The 15473-nt window shown below is 46.0% G+C and overlaps 1 protein-coding gene across 1 annotated transcript in view; it reads right to left on the bottom strand.

Moving 5' to 3' along the window:
- The window catches only part of TCTN3 (tectonic family member 3), a 144432-nt gene that overhangs the window by 20323 nt on the left and 108636 nt on the right, over positions 1-15473 (bottom strand). The window contains exons 12-13 of the mRNA XM_074999389.1: positions 13762-13927; positions 8978-9115 (exon numbers count right to left, since the gene is read on the bottom strand). Of these exons, the coding sequence (XP_074855490.1) occupies positions 8978-9115; positions 13762-13927 (304 nt within the window). The remainder of the gene's footprint in view (positions 1-8977; positions 9116-13761; positions 13928-15473) is intronic.

Here is a 15473-nt window from a genome sequence, read left to right as displayed (position 1 = left end):
CTGTGTCTGCTACGTCCAAAGCAATCTGGACTCCTGCTCATGAAGCTGCATAGCCTTCTTGGACGATTGCTTTGAGGACCGGCTTTTTATCCTCTGGAAGGAAGTCCATGAGTGAGGCGAGTTTAGAATAGTTGTCGAAATTGTGGTTCGACAAATGAGCGGCGTAATTCGCCATTCGTAGCAGTAAGGTAGATGATGAATAAACCCTTCTGCCGAGGAGGTCTAATTTCTTTATATCCTTGTCTGATCCCCCGGATTTATATTGGGACGTTTTGGCTCTGTGTTGCGAGGATTCAACCACTAGTGAATTAGGCTGTGGGTGACTGAACAGAAATTCCATGCCCTTGGCAGGCACAAAATACTTCTTATCCGCCCTCTTGTTCGTAGCAGGGATGGAGGCTGGAGTCTGCCATATGTTGGTGGCTGACTCCATAATCGTTTCATCCAATGGGACGGCTACCTTAGATGAAGCTGGAGGTCTGAGATTTTTGAGGAGTTTATGGCGTTTCTCCTGCACCTCCGCCACTTGAATGTCTTGTGATTGAGCCACCCTTTTGAACAGCTCTTGAAACTGCTTTAGGTCATCTGGGGGAGAGATATCTCCAGGAACAACTGCTTCATCTGGGGAGGACGAGGAGGCATCGCTGTGATACATCTCTAAGTTCTCAGGTTCCTGACTCTGTTCACATGGTTGTACTTTTAAGGTTTCCAGGTGGGGTTCCAGAACCTTTGAATCACTCTCTGACTGGGAAACTTGTGGTGTTCCCCCAGGGTGAGACTGTGTGCTGTGATGTCGACGAGGCGTTGATGGGGATCTACCCCGAGACCCAGATCTCGTGTCGATGTCCCGTATGGCAAGGACGGCCATAGCAACAAGGGCAAGGTCCCGGTGATGGGGACCTGCACCACGACCTGAAAGTGTAGACGTGATGTGTAGAAGGGCGTGACCGTCGAGATGACACTGACATAGGCGGGGATCCCCTGTGATAGTATTCATAGGGATCCCTGCTTGAAGTTGGTGAGAAATGTCCAAACCCAGGAGATGGCAGTTGAAGGAATGGAGATGGAGGCCTGCGGCAGGCTGTTGGAGTTGCTGCCCACTGAATCTCCGGGGGACAGCGAGGTGATAATGGCAGCACAATGATCTCCGGGGAAGGGCTGCGGTGCCGGGTCTTTGCTTTCGCTTTCCCCCGTTCGGGCGCCGCAGGTGTTCTCATCGGTGCCGGGGGGCTCGGCACCATAGTAGGTGCCGTGCTGGGTTCTGTTGCCCCCGGTGCCGTGCTCGGTGCTGCTGCCCTCTGTGCCACTCGGACAGTCTCCTCAGGCACCGTTGGGCTCCATGCCGGGTGCTCTCACTCCGGTGCCATCGGTGCCGCAAGGCTCGGTGCCGCTGAAGCCGGTGCCGACCTTTCCGGTGCCTGCAGAGCCCTCGGTGCTGCCTCCTTAACAACCGGAGGCCCCTGCACGGGCACATGTGCCGTGGCCTTCCCACCATGAGAAGCCAGCGGGCCCGGGCCCCGTGTTCCTCTTGTCCCGCTCATAGAAGTAACTGGCACGGATCGAGTTGGTGAAAGCTTTTTCTTCTTCTGCACAGAGGAGGTCAGAGAGGCCGCCTTCCTCTTGTGCGAGCCTGAAGAGCCCTCCTTATGGGGCTTTTCCGATGTCCCAGGCTGGAGTGCCTTGTCGAACAGGAACATTTTGAGCCTCATTTCCCTGTCCTTTCATGCTCTAGCTGTAAGCTTAGAGCAATGAGGGCATTTCTGGGGGACGTGGGCTTCCCCAAGGCACCGAATACATTTACTATGTCCATCTGAGGCAGGCATGGCCTCCCGGCATGATTCACACTTCTTAAAACCCAGTGAGGACATTATTTAAACTTTAAAGTCTTTCAGGTCTTTACGTGCTAACAGGGCACTTAGCAGTCAATCAATCTGGCAACAGATAACCGTTAACAGTCAACAAATAACATTCAATGCTTTCAGATAGCGGACCCGCCGAAGGCGGCCGCCTCCGTCCTTTTTCTTACTCCCTTTTCCTTTTAAAACTATATACACGCTAACCTAAAATTACTATAATAACTAATTAACAAGCTATAACTATTAACAATAAGAAAAACAGAGTTTATCTGTCTCAGGCGTTGGAGCTGGAGTGGATTCCATCTGCAGCCATTGGCGGTTGAGAAGGACGGATCGCGCACGTGACCATAAGCGCGCGAAGGACCGACGCGCATCGGCGCATGCGCGACCTGACGGAGACTGCTGGAAATTTCCAATCTGCGGCGCCGGAGCGAGCCCGACACCTACTGTGGAGCACCCACGGGGACCACTCAAAGAAGAACAACAATTCAAAGGTGGGCACTGTACATACACCACAGGGTAGGTGGTGCAAACACTGCACAAAACCCCACCATGATTAAAAAATCTTTATGAAAGGTGGGCATGCCCAAGGAATACCACCTACCCCCACAACCATCTCCTATCCAAGACGCTGCTCCATTTAACCCCTCTCACCCTAAGGGAGTATGGTTCACTAATGGAAGTGCTAAATTAGTTAAGGAGAAGTGAAAGGAAAAAGCTGCAGCAGTGTCAGCAGATAACTCCACCAAACCCTTAAATACTAAAATTGACGGCTCCACCCAACTTGCAGAGCTGGTAGCAATTAAACTTGCTTGTGAAGCTGGTGCTCACACTGTATATACTAACTCGTATGCTGTATGGGCAGGTGCCACCCAGTGGATAACTAACTAAAAAAATAATAACTGGAAAATAGGAAAAAAGCCTGTATGGGAACTGAAATACTGGAAATGGCTTTATAATCATGCCACTCAGCAACCCCTAAGCATAGGACATGTGTCAGCCCACCAAAAGAATAGCACTCCAGCTGCACAGCTAAATAACCTGTCCGATGCAGCAGCCCAGATCTTTACCACCCAAGTAGATTGGAAATGCTTATACATATAGTTACATAAAACTCTGGGGCATACAGGGAGTAAGAAACTAGTACGGCAAGCCCATACCAGGGGGTGGCCCATTACCCACCAAGAAGCCAAAGACTTGGTACAAGCCTGTGCCCTGTGTGCTGTAACCAGGAAACATGTAACTAAAGGGCAGCAATTTGCCAGACTAAGAGATAAAAAAACACTATGGGCCACCTGGCAAGTCAATTATATTGGTCCACTACCCACCACAAGGCAAAGGTGGAAATACATCTTAACTGGGGTAAAAGTCATTTCAGAAATTGGTTTTGCTTACCCAACTCAATTAGCAACAGCACTGTCAACCATTATGGAACTAAACCACCCAACAGCAATTGTCCCAATACCCTAAAAAAATCCAATCAGACAATGGCTCACACTTTAAAAATAAACTTGTACAAAAGTGGGCACTCCAAAAAGGAGTTCAATGGGTCTTTCACCTCCCATACCGACCCCAATCCAACGGTATAATTAAATGATGGAATGGGCTACTATCGCACCACCTACAGCCCACAGAAGGTACACGGAAGAGCAAAATTAAACACTATAGTGCAACAACTAAACAATCGGCAAACCCCTACAGGTAACCCAATAAGTAAAGCGTAATAACCTCAAACGTCCTTCTGACATGCAGCTACCATAGTGCTGACTATGATACAGATCACTCGCTAGTTTGCTCCAAGCTCAAGCTGAGACCCAAGAAGCTGTACCGCTGTAAACCTGCTGGAAGGCCCCGCATTGACGCCAGAAAGACGGCAAACTTGGAGAAAGCTGAAAAGTTCAGAGAGACCCTCCAGGAAAATCTGCGCAGCGGCCATGGGGGTGTCGATGCGACATCCAAATGGCAACATCTGAGGGATACAGTTTACAACATGGCCTTGTCAGTATTTGGAAGAAGAGCTAGAAACACGAACGACTGGTTCGAAGCTAACTCTGATGAGATGATTCCAGTCATTGAAAAGAAGCGTGCTGCACTCATGGAGTACAAACGCTCACCGAGCCAGAGTACCCAGCAAGCACTTATAGAGGCCAGAAGAACAATACAGCAGACAGCCAGGCGCTGTGCCAACAACCACTGGCTCCAGTTATGCAGCAGCATCCAGACCTGTGCCGACTTTGGTAATCTCAGAGGAATGTACGAGGGTATGAAGAAGGCATTAGGACCCACCCAGAACAAGATGGCACCTCTGAAATCCAAATCTGGTGAAGTCATTGCTGACAAAGCCAAACAGATGGAGCGCTGGGTCGAGCACTATTCCGAGCTGTACTCACGCGAGAATGTTGTGGTTGACGCAGCCCTCGATGCCGTCGAGCTCCTACCAGTAATGGACGAACTGGATCAAGAACCGACTATGGATGAACTGAAGACAGCCATCGACAGCATTGCAGCAGGAAAGGCCCCTGGTCAGGATGGTATACCACCAGAGGTAATCAAATGTGCCGCGGACACACTCCTGGAACCCCTGCATGAGCTGCTGTGCCTGTGCTGGAAAGAGGGTGAGGTTCCACAGGATATGCGTGACGCTAACATTGTAACGTTGTATAAGAACAAAGGAGACAGAAGCGACTGCAACAACTACCGTGGAATCTCCCTCCTAAGCGTCACTGGTAAACCGTTCACTCGCGTCATCCTTGGCAGACTCCAGAAGATTGCTGAGAGGGTGTACCCTGAATCGCAGTGCGGATTCCGTGCAGAGAGGTCTACCGTTGACATGGTCTTCTCTCTAAGGCAGCTGCAGGAGAAGTGCAGGGAGCAGAGAAAGCCACTCTACATAGCCTTCATCGACTTGACCAAGGCTTTTGACTTGGTCAGCAGGGATGGTCCGTTCAAACTGCTCCACAAGATAGGCTGTCCTCCACGGTTACTCAAGATGATCCAGCCGTTCCACGAAAACATGAGAGGAACCATCCAATATGATGGCGCATTATCGGATGCTTTCAGAATCAAGAGCGGCATCAAACAAGGATGCGTGCTTGCTCCAACATTGTTCAGGATCTTCTTCGCACTCCTCCTGAAGCATGCCTTTGGATCTTCAACAGAGGGCATCTTGCTGCACACAAGATCTGATGGGAAACTGTTTAACCTTGCAAGGCTGAGAGCTAAGACTAAGGTGCGAGAAGTCCTCATCAGAGACATGCTGTTCGCAGACGATGCTGCTGTAGTGTCTCTCACAGAAGACCAGCTTCAAAAACTGCTGGATCGGTTCTCCAAAGCGTGCAAGGACTTTGGGCTTACCATCAGCCTAAAGAAGACAAATGTACTTGGTCAAGATGTTGCTGAATCCCCATCAATCAGCATTGACAACTATACGTTAGAGGTTGTCCACGAGTTCGTTTACCTTGGGTCCATCATCACTGACACCCTGTCGTTGGACACTGAGCTAAATAGGAGGATCGGAAAAGCGGCCACAACTCTGTCCAGACTCAGCAAGAGAGTGTGGAATAACAACAAGCTGTACACTCACACCAAAATGCAAGTCTACAGAGCCTGCATCCTCAGCACCCTCCTTCATGGCAGCGAGACTTGGACTCTGTATGCCCGCCAGGAAAAGAGGCTGAACGTCTTCCACTTGTGCTGTCTCAGGCGCATCCTTGGAATATCATGGAAGGACAGAGTTACCAACACAGCCATCCTCGAGCAAGCTGGAATCCCAACCATGCACACCCTCCTCAGGCAGCGTCAGCTCCGCTGGCTTGGCCACGTCTACAGGATGAACGATGGAAGGATTCCAAAAGATATTATGTATGGTGAGCTAGCCTCTGGCAAAAGACCCCCCGGACGCCCCCAGTTGCGTTACAAAGATTTCTGCAAGAGAGACCTCAGAGAGGTAGACATCGAGCTGGACAACTGGGAAGAACTAGCAGACGACCGCGGCAGATGGAGGCAGGGGTTACACAAGGGCCTTCAGAAGGGCGAGCTGAAGATCAGACAGCTAGCAGAGGACAAGTGAGCACACAGAAAGCACAATAAGGACTTGCCAGACACCCACTACATCTGCAAGAGATGCAGCAAGGACTGTCACTCTCGTGTGGGTCTTTATAGTCACAATAGACGCTGTAAATGAAGTCTTCAATTGAAACTTTAAAGGGCGCGATCCATAGTCTGTGCAGACTGAAGGATGCCTACTAATGTAGTTATATCCTCTGCGCATGTCCAATATATGGCATTGGCAGGTGATCCTAATCTATCCCTTAACTGTAAATCACCTAATCAGGCCATCCCTAAGGGCCGATTTTAGTTTCCTCCAAGGAGGGCAAAAGGTGCTCACATCACCACCACCTTGAGGTCTGGAACATAGTGAGGCAAATCAAGGGGGTGAAATGTAGGCATACAGACCCCCTCCCTTTTGCTCTACTCCATCTTGCCTTCCCTAGGTGCTTCAGAGCACAAATGGGTTAAAAAAAAAGCCCAGCCCTGGAATGCCGAAGAGTGCAGATGGGCTTATCTTAGCCATGGTCTTTAAAGCTCCAGAGCAAAGCTAAGAACAATGGGCTAATTAACAGCTGGGCCTCAAACTGCCCTTGGCTAATTACCATCAGTTGATTCGCCAGGACACTTGTCCCAGAGAGAAGAAAAATCTCCCGGCCCATTAAAAAACAAATGTCCTCAATTGTCTACCTCACACATGTAAAACTACGCCCTTAAACTGCCTGTAAAAACCAGCATCAGACAGTTTAATTCAATTAAACCAAAAAAAAAAAAAGCCTACGTGACCCAATGGGTATAAAAGAGGGGTCCGGCAGACCCCCTGTTTAAGCTCCAATCATCTTTCCTGCCGGACAGAAGGGTGGGGGTCTCCCCAGGTCCCTGGGGATGCCCAACTCCTAAAAAAAAAAGAAACAAAGAACTTCTTCCCAAGGGATTAAGAGAAAAACTGGCCAAGCCACGCTGGTAACCAGGGGTAAAGATAAGACCTGCTAGGTATTTTACTTTTTATTTCTTTTGCGCGCATTTAACAAGTATAAATCTATAAATTAAAGTGTATGCTAGCTATTTGTAATCGAAGTATAAACCTTGTAACAATTGTAACCACAAAAGCTTAACTCGCTAGGTAAACAAACAAACATTGTAACAGTAAAAAATTAACTTGTTAAATAAATAAACAAAGTAATTAAGTGGTAACCTAACTCCTCCTGTTACTGTGCAAACTAAACACAAAACAAAAAACCTAGCTGCTTTTCAGCGGCTCTCAGCCTGGTCACTAGTGAGCTCTGCCCTGGCAGTTAAAATCTCATACTAATACAAGGGCATAGTGGCATTTCACCTAATCATCGGCTAACACCTGGCCAATAGCCTTTTATAGACTTAACCTCCATGAATTTATCTAGCTCTTCTTTGAGCTTTCTTATAGTCCTCGTCTTCAACAGCCTCCTCTGGCAAGCAGTTCCACAGGTTGACTGTGCACTGTATGAAAAAGAACTTTCTTTTATTAGTTTTAAACCTGCTACCCATTAATTTCACTTGGTGTCCTCTAGTTCTTACATTACAGGAACGAGTAAATAACTTTTCTTTATTCATCCTCTCCACACCGCCCTATCATATCCCTTCTCAGTCTCCTCTCTTCTAAACTGAAGAGTCCCAGTCTCTTTAACCGCTCCTCAAATGCAACCTGTTACAAACCCCTAATCATTTTAGTTGCCCTTTTCTGAACCTTTTCTAATGCCAAAATGTCATTTTTGAGGTGAGGAAACCACATCTGTGTGCAGTCAGTATTCAACAGTGGACGTACCACAGTTTTATAAAGGGGCAGTAAAATATTCTTTGTCTTATTTTCTATCCCTTTTTAAACAATTCCTAGCATACTATTTGCTTTTTTGACTACTGCTGCGTGCTGTGTGGGTGTTTTCAGAGAACTAGCTACGATAACGCCAAGATCTCTTTCCTGATTAGTTGTTAGAATTCTAATCCTATCCTCCAATTTATCCAGGTCACTCTGGATCCTATCTCTACCCTCCAACGTATCTACCTCTCCCCCTAGCTGAATGTCATAGGCAAACTTGCTGAGGGTGCAATCCAGTCCCTCATCCAGGTCATTAATAAAGATGTTGAACAACACCGGCCTCAGAACTGAGCCTTGGAGCACTCCACTTGAAACCAACCACCAACCAGACATATAGCCATTGATCACTACCCGTCGGTCTCATCCATCAAGCCAGCTTTGTATCCATCTTACAGTCTACGTATCCCATCCTGCTTATTTAACTTATGGGCAAGAATGCTGTGTGAGACTGTACTAAAAGCTTTTCTAAAGTCAAGGTGTATCACATCCATTGACTTCCCCATGTCCACAGAGCCAGTTACCTCATCATAGAAGGTAACCAGATCGGTCAGGCATGACTTGCCCTTGGTGAATCCATGTTGACTACTCTTGGTTACTTTTCCCTCTTCCAAGTGCTTCAAAATCCATATCTTACACGGTAGTGATGACTGCCCTGTATCCCCACAAATCTTCAAGCACTGTTGAGACTCCACAATTCTTACACTGGGTAATAGTATAAACTGTGACTTTACAACAACATGTTGCTTACAATAGACGAAACCTCATTGCTTTGTGTGCTCCCGTCAGGCTTTGTTTACAAGGCATTACATATGCACCCCTTTGCATTTTCACGCAATTGATCTCTGAAGGACACACTCCCCAACTCCTTCAACAGTACTGAGCTCCTGCTGGCACATTCATTACATCAAGAAAAACTATTTCACCAGGTGACGGGTGAAGCACTGGAATGCTTCACCTGGAGAGGTGATGGAATATCCATCCTTAGAGGTTTTTAAGTCCTGGCTTGACAAAGTCCTGGCTGGGATGATTTAGTTAGGGTTGATCCTGGTTTAGGCAGGGGGCTGGACTAGATGACCTCCTAAGGTCCCTTCCAGCCCTAGGATTCTATGATTTGCAAGGACAAAGGGTAACAGCCAGTGAACTCCAACACTCAGATTTCATATAACCCATATGCCCTATGTCATGAGTTTGGGGGTGGAAGTTTAAGATAATGGTGTTATACCTTCAGAGACTGACACTGATACCAGTACCGTACTCCCAACACTTGGTTTTGTGGGTTGGACTGTAGGCCCACCTCAGCCCATAATATCTGGATCTTCAAGGACACAGGAACCATACAGCAGGAGGCACAATTCCCAGCCTGAGAAGAAAAGGGGAAGCCACACATTTTCATAGGTTTTAAGACAAAAAAAGGACGCTAAGATAACCTATTCCGACCTCCTGCATAACAAAAACCACAAAACCTCACCCAGTAATTTTAGCATGAGCTAAAACTTACGGTTGAACTATAACATACCTTTCAGAAAGATATCCAGTCTTGCTTAAAGTCTTCATGTAATGGAGAAACTACCATATTTCTAACTAAATTATTCTACAAATTCTTTAACTTCACTGTTACAGATGTGCACCTGATTTCTAGACTGAATTTGTTCAGCTTCACTTTCCAACCCCTGGATCTTGTTATGCCTTTTTCTGCTAGATTAGAACCTCCTACTACAAGAACTCTTTCCCATATTCCCTCTTAATCTTAGGCTAGGTCTACACCAGAAACACTACAACAGCACATATGCACTGTTGTAGCTTTGCAGTATAGAGACTAGAGTAACTGAAGGGATACTTCTGTCACTGTAGTTATGATGCTTATAACTTTACGTACAAAAATAATACAGACGTGTAAATATTGGCTCTGTACTCATAGTTTAAGTTAGTTCTGGGAGGACACAATAGGAGGTGGGGCAAACTACTGTGAAAGAATTCCTAGCCGGGTAAAGCAGAATAGATTTGAATCCACATCTCAGGAATTTAGCTGGGGACGTGTTGTCTGGCATGCTGCCAATGGCAGAATGCCCCAAAAAGGACATGGACAGGTGATCCGATTACGTGATTCTCCATTGTAAATGTGCTCCCAGGCAAAGAGGAACAATGGATTTCCCTCCACAAGACCAAGCGTATAAAAGAGAAACCTGAGATTCCTCCATTTTGTCCGCAACCTCCATTTTGTCTCCAATCTAGCTCATCACTTCAGAAGCAACTCTGCTGTAAACTGATCCTGGATGGATTGCTGACCCGCCCTGACAAAGAACGTATTCCAGAGACTATTAATCTACTGCAGGCTGCATCAAGCAATTTATAATTAATGTATGTAATTTGACCACTTTAACAATTACTCTCACCTCATTCTTTAACAGCAATGAAGGGTCCTGGGGCACCTTATAGACTAACAGAAAAGTTTTGAGCATGAGCTTTCGTGAGCAAAGACTCACTTCATCAGATGCTGGTCATGGAAATCTGCAGGGCCAGGTATAAATAAGCCAGAGCAAGGCTGGGGATAACAAGGTTAGCTCAGTCAGGAAGGATGAGGCTTACTACCAGCAGTTGATCTGGAGGTGTGAACACCAAGGGAGGGGAAGCTGCTTCTGTATTTAGCCAGCCATTCACAGTCTTTGTTTAATCCTGAGCTGAGGGTGTCGAATTTGCAGATGAATTGTAGCTCAGCAATTTCTCTTTGGAGTCTGGTCTTGAAATTTTTTTGCTGTAGGATAGCTACTTTTAAGTCTGCTACTGTGTGGCCTGGGAGATTGAAGTGCTCTCCTACGGGTTTTTGTATATTGCCATTTCTGATGTCTGATTTGTGTGCGTTTATTCTTTTACGTAGAGACTGTCCAGTTTGTCCGATGTATATAGCAGAGGGGCATTGCTGGCACATGATGGCATTAATTATATTGGTAGATGTGCAGCTGAATGAACCCCCGATGGTGTGGCTGATCTGGTTAGGTCCTGTAATGGTGTTGCTGGTGTAGATACGTGGGCAGAGCTGGCAACGAGGTTTGTTGCATGGATGGGTCCCTGAGTTAGAGTGACTGTGGTGCGGTGTATAGTTGCTGGTTAGGATTTGCTTCAGGTTGGCAGGTTGTCTGTGGGAAAGGACTGGTCTGCCTCCCAAGGCCTGTGAAAGTGGGGGATCATTGTCCAGGATGGGTTGTAAATCCCTGATGATGCGCTGTAGAGGTTTTAGCTGAGGACTGTAGGTGATGGCTAGTGGTGTTCTGTTGGTTTCTCTCTTGGGCTTGTCCTTTAGTAAGAGGCTTCGTGGCACATGTCTGGCTCTCTTGATCTGTTTTTTCACTTCCTCAGGTGGGTATTGCAGTTTCAAGAATGTTTGGTAGAGATCCTGTAGGTGTTTGTCTCTGTCAGAGGGGTTGGAGCAAATGCGGTTGTATCTTAGTGCTTGGCTGTAGACAATGGACTGTGTGGTGTGTCTGGGATGGAAGCTGGAGGCATGAAGGTAGGCGTAGCAGTCAGTGGGTTTACAGTACAGGGTGGTATTGATGTGGCCATCGCGTATTAGCACCGTGGTGTCCAGGAAGTGGATCTTCTGTGTAGACTGTTCCAGGCTGAGGTTGATGTTGGGGTGAAAGTTGTTGAAGTCCCGGTGGAATTCCGCCAGAGTCTCCTTCCCATGGGTCCAGATGATGAAGATGGCATCAGTGTAGTGTAAGTAGAGATGGGGTGTTAGTGGACGAGAGCTAAGGAAGCGCTGTTCCAGGTCAGCCATGAAAATATTGGCATATTGAGGGGCATGCGGGTACCCATAGTTGTGCCGCTGATTTGAAGGTATATATCGTAGCCAAATCTGAAATAGTTGTGTGTGAGGATAAAGTTACAGAGCTCAGCCATCAGATGTTCCAGACAGCATTTATTCCATCTTTGTGTGGGATGTTGGTATAGAGAGCCTCTACATCCATGGTGGCTAGGATAGTGTTTTCTGGTAGGTCATCAATGCATTGCAGTTTTCTCAGGAAGTCAGTGGTGTCTCAGAAATAGCTGGGAGTGCTGGTGGCATAGGGTCTGAGGAGAGAGTCCACATAACCAGACAGTCCTTCAGTGAGAGTGCCAATGCCCGAGATGATGGGGCATCCAGGATTTACAGGTTTGTGGATCTTGGGTAGTAGGTAGAATAGCCCTGGACAGGGTTCTAGAGGTGTGTTGGTATAAATCTGTTCTTGTGCTTGTGTAGGGAGTGTCCTGAGCAGATGGCGTAGTTTCTTAGTGTATTCCTCGGTGGGATCTGAGGAAAGTAGGCTGTAAAATCTGGTATTGGAGAGTTGTCTGTAAGCCTCCTTCTGGTAGTCAGACCTGTTCATGATGACAGTAGCTCCTCCTTTATCTGCCTCTTTGATTATAATGTCAGAGTTGTTTCTGAGGCTGTGGATGGTATTGCGTTCTGCACGACTGAGGTTGTGAGGCAAACGATGTTGTTTCTCCACAATTTCTGCCTGTGTGTGTCGGCGGAAGTATTCTATGTATAGGTCCAGACTGTTATTTCTACCCTCAGGAGGAGTTCACATGGAGTTATTCTTCTTGCGCTGCTGGGAGGGTGTCTGTAACGGTGTGCTGGTCAGTGTTGTGTTGAAAGTATTCTTTGAGTCTGAGACAGCGAAAGTAGGCTTCCAGATCACCACAGAACTGTATTATATTTGTGCGGGTGGTGGGGCAAAAAGAGTGTCCCTGAGAAAGAGCACTCTTCTGCTGAGCTGAGTGTGTAGCTGGACAGATTGACGATATTGCTGGCTGAGTTAGTGGTACCACTGCCATGGCTCTGTGTGGCAGGCAGGAGTTTAGACAGCTTGCAGTCCTTTTTCCTCTGTAGAGTAGTGAAGTATTCAGCTCAGGATTAAACAAAGACTGTGAATGGCTGGCTAAATACAAAAGCAGCTTCCCCTCCCTTGGTGTTCACACCTCCAGATCTCCTGCTGGTAGTAAGCCTCATCCTTCCTGACTGAGCTAACCTTGTTATCCCCAGCCTTGCTCTGGCTTATTTATACCTGGCCCTGCAGATTTCCATGACCAGCATCTGATGAAGTGAGTCTTTGCTCACGAAAGCTCATGCTCAAAACTTTTCTGTTAGTCTATAAGGTGCCACAGGACCCTTCGTTGCTGTTACAGATCCAGACTAACATGGCTACCCCTCTGATACTTGACCTCATTCTTTGGTTTTTTTTCCTCTAGATTTTTCATTCTAAAGGATTGGCACAGGTTATTGTTTTGGGTAAAATCTAAGTATGTATTATTAACCTAGGATTGTGGCTGGTCCGTTTGGGGACTGGAAAGACCTGTGAGGATTTGATAAGATTGGTTACATAACATCTCATCTGTATAAGGAGAGATACTCGTTGGGGCACCAGGGAAGCTGGGGACACTGAGGGATTTGCTTGTGTAACTTCTGGTTAGCCAGGGAGGCAGGAGAGGTGTTTTTGTTACTGGTTTGGTTTGCTTTATGTGAAGGACCCCAGTCTAGGCTGTAAGCGGCCTGGTTTTAAGCAATTTGCCCAGGTTTGGCTCTCTTAGCAGTGCCCAGAAAACCCTCCCTGTATTACACTAGTGTTATAACAACAAAACATGGATGAAGTGAGCTCTACTGCACACAGCCTCAGAACTGGCCAGTGAAACACTGTCTACTGTTTTAGGTGTTCTCTTACCCATTTATATAATGGTAATATGGGCTAGAAAAGTTGATCCTGCTGCTTGCCTAGTCAAATACGAGCCTTTGAATAGCATGTGTATGGAATAACAACATCTATTTTTATGCATCAGGACCCTTGAACTGTGTCAGTGGTGGTGACACACGGAGTAGTCCGTGCTGTGTTTGATTCCTATGGAGAAGTACTAACCAAAAAGAGAAAACTGGCTCTTCCTCTCCACCCCAATCCTCAAAGATAATCATCTTGTATGCACAGCTCAGAGGACAAAAAGTTGGATTCAAAGTTGGTTTTTCATTCTTATTACCTGCATGCTGCAATTCCGCCTAAAGATGCTGATCCACTGATCTGTCTGGTTTGGCTGAGCACTGCCAATTATGGCCAGAGCCTGTGGGCTGCTAACCCCTTCGAGGGCCTGGTATAGCTTCTTCTGCAAGTAGCTACAGTTTGCATCCTCCATTTTTTGGGATATGCTGGAAATGAGACAGAACATATCTTTGGCTCTGTAAATCCTTTGGAGCAGAGAAGAAACAGTTTTTAATATGGAGCATTTTCTCCACAATAGTGACTCCATTTCAAGGTGTTTATTACTTTGGTAATGCCAGCATCAAATAAGTTTGGAAATGTTAGTGTTCAGTACTGTATGGATTCAGCCCATGTCCTCCATGAAATTAGAATGGAGATGAAAAGCACTCAAACCACTGACAATGAGGTGCTACATGTTGAAAAGATTTATGGAGTGCATCAGATATGCTATCACCCAGCACTTTTTGTTTGTTGGGGAAGAAGGGTATTTCCACTATCACCAGAAAGAGAACAAAACCAATTATTGACCCTGTAAGTAATGGAGTAAGGCTAACTTCCTAGACTATCTCATTATAATCAGGCTTTGCAGAATTCATTTTTACACATGCACACAAGCATGCATGCATGTGATGCAGGAAGCCTGCCATTCAACAATCAAAGTGGTAAAGGAAACAGAGAAAGCCACTGCAGAAAAGCTAAGTGAATTCTTTGTAGCAGTCCTCACTGCAGAAAATGTGAGGAAGATTCCCATACCTGAGCCATTCTTTTTAGGTGAAATTCTGAAGAAAATGTCCCAGACTAAAGTGGCAACAGAGAAGGATTTGGAACAAACTGATAAGTTAAACAATAATGCGTCATCAGCACCAGGTGACATTCACCAAAGAGTTCTGAAAGAATTCAAATATGAATTGCAGAACTAAAAAGTGTGGTATGTACCCTACCATTTAAATCAACTTTTGTACCAGATGACTAGAGAATAGCTAACAGGACATTGATTTTTCATAAAGTCTCCAAAGATGATTGTGGCAAGCACAGGCCAGTGAGCTGAAACTGACCGCCAAGCAAATTGATTGAAACTACAGTAAACAATAGAATTATCAGGCACACAGATGAACACAATTTGTTGGGGATCATTCAGCATGGCTTTTGTAAAGGGAAATCATTCCTTGTCCATCTATTAGAATTATTTGAGGTCAATAAGTAATGTGGACAAGAGTGATCTAGTGGAAACAGACTACTGACTTTCAGAAAGCTTTTGACAATGTGCCTCAGCAAAGTCTTTTAATGGAAGTAAGCAGTCATGGGATAAGGAGGAAGGTTCTCTCCTGGACTGGTAACTGGTTTAAAGAGAGGAAACAAAAGGAGACATAAATGGTCAGTTTTCAGAATAGAGACACACATGTAATGGTGTCCTCCAAAGATCTGTGCTGGAACCAGGGCTGTTCAAAGTATTGATAAATGATATGGAAAAAGGAAAACTGTGAGGTGACCAGTTTGGTAATGATACAAAATTACTCAAGATGGAAAAGTCTAGACCAAAGTGCGACAAGTTAGAAAGGGATCTCACAAAACTGAGTAATTGGCAACAAAATGGCAAATTAAAGAAGAAATTCAGTGTTGATCTACGCAAAGCAATGCACACTGGGAAAAATAATTCTAACTATATGTACAAAATGAGGATGTGGTCTAAATTAGCTGGTAACACTCAAAAAA

The sequence above is a fragment of the Carettochelys insculpta genome, chromosome 7 (genome assembly GCF_033958435.1).
Source record: "Carettochelys insculpta isolate YL-2023 chromosome 7, ASM3395843v1, whole genome shotgun sequence".
In the NCBI taxonomy this organism is placed as follows: domain Eukaryota; kingdom Metazoa; phylum Chordata; order Testudines; family Carettochelyidae; genus Carettochelys; species Carettochelys insculpta.
The sequence above is the reverse complement of the archived record's forward strand: the minus strand, read 5'-3'. Positions and strand labels throughout refer to the sequence as shown.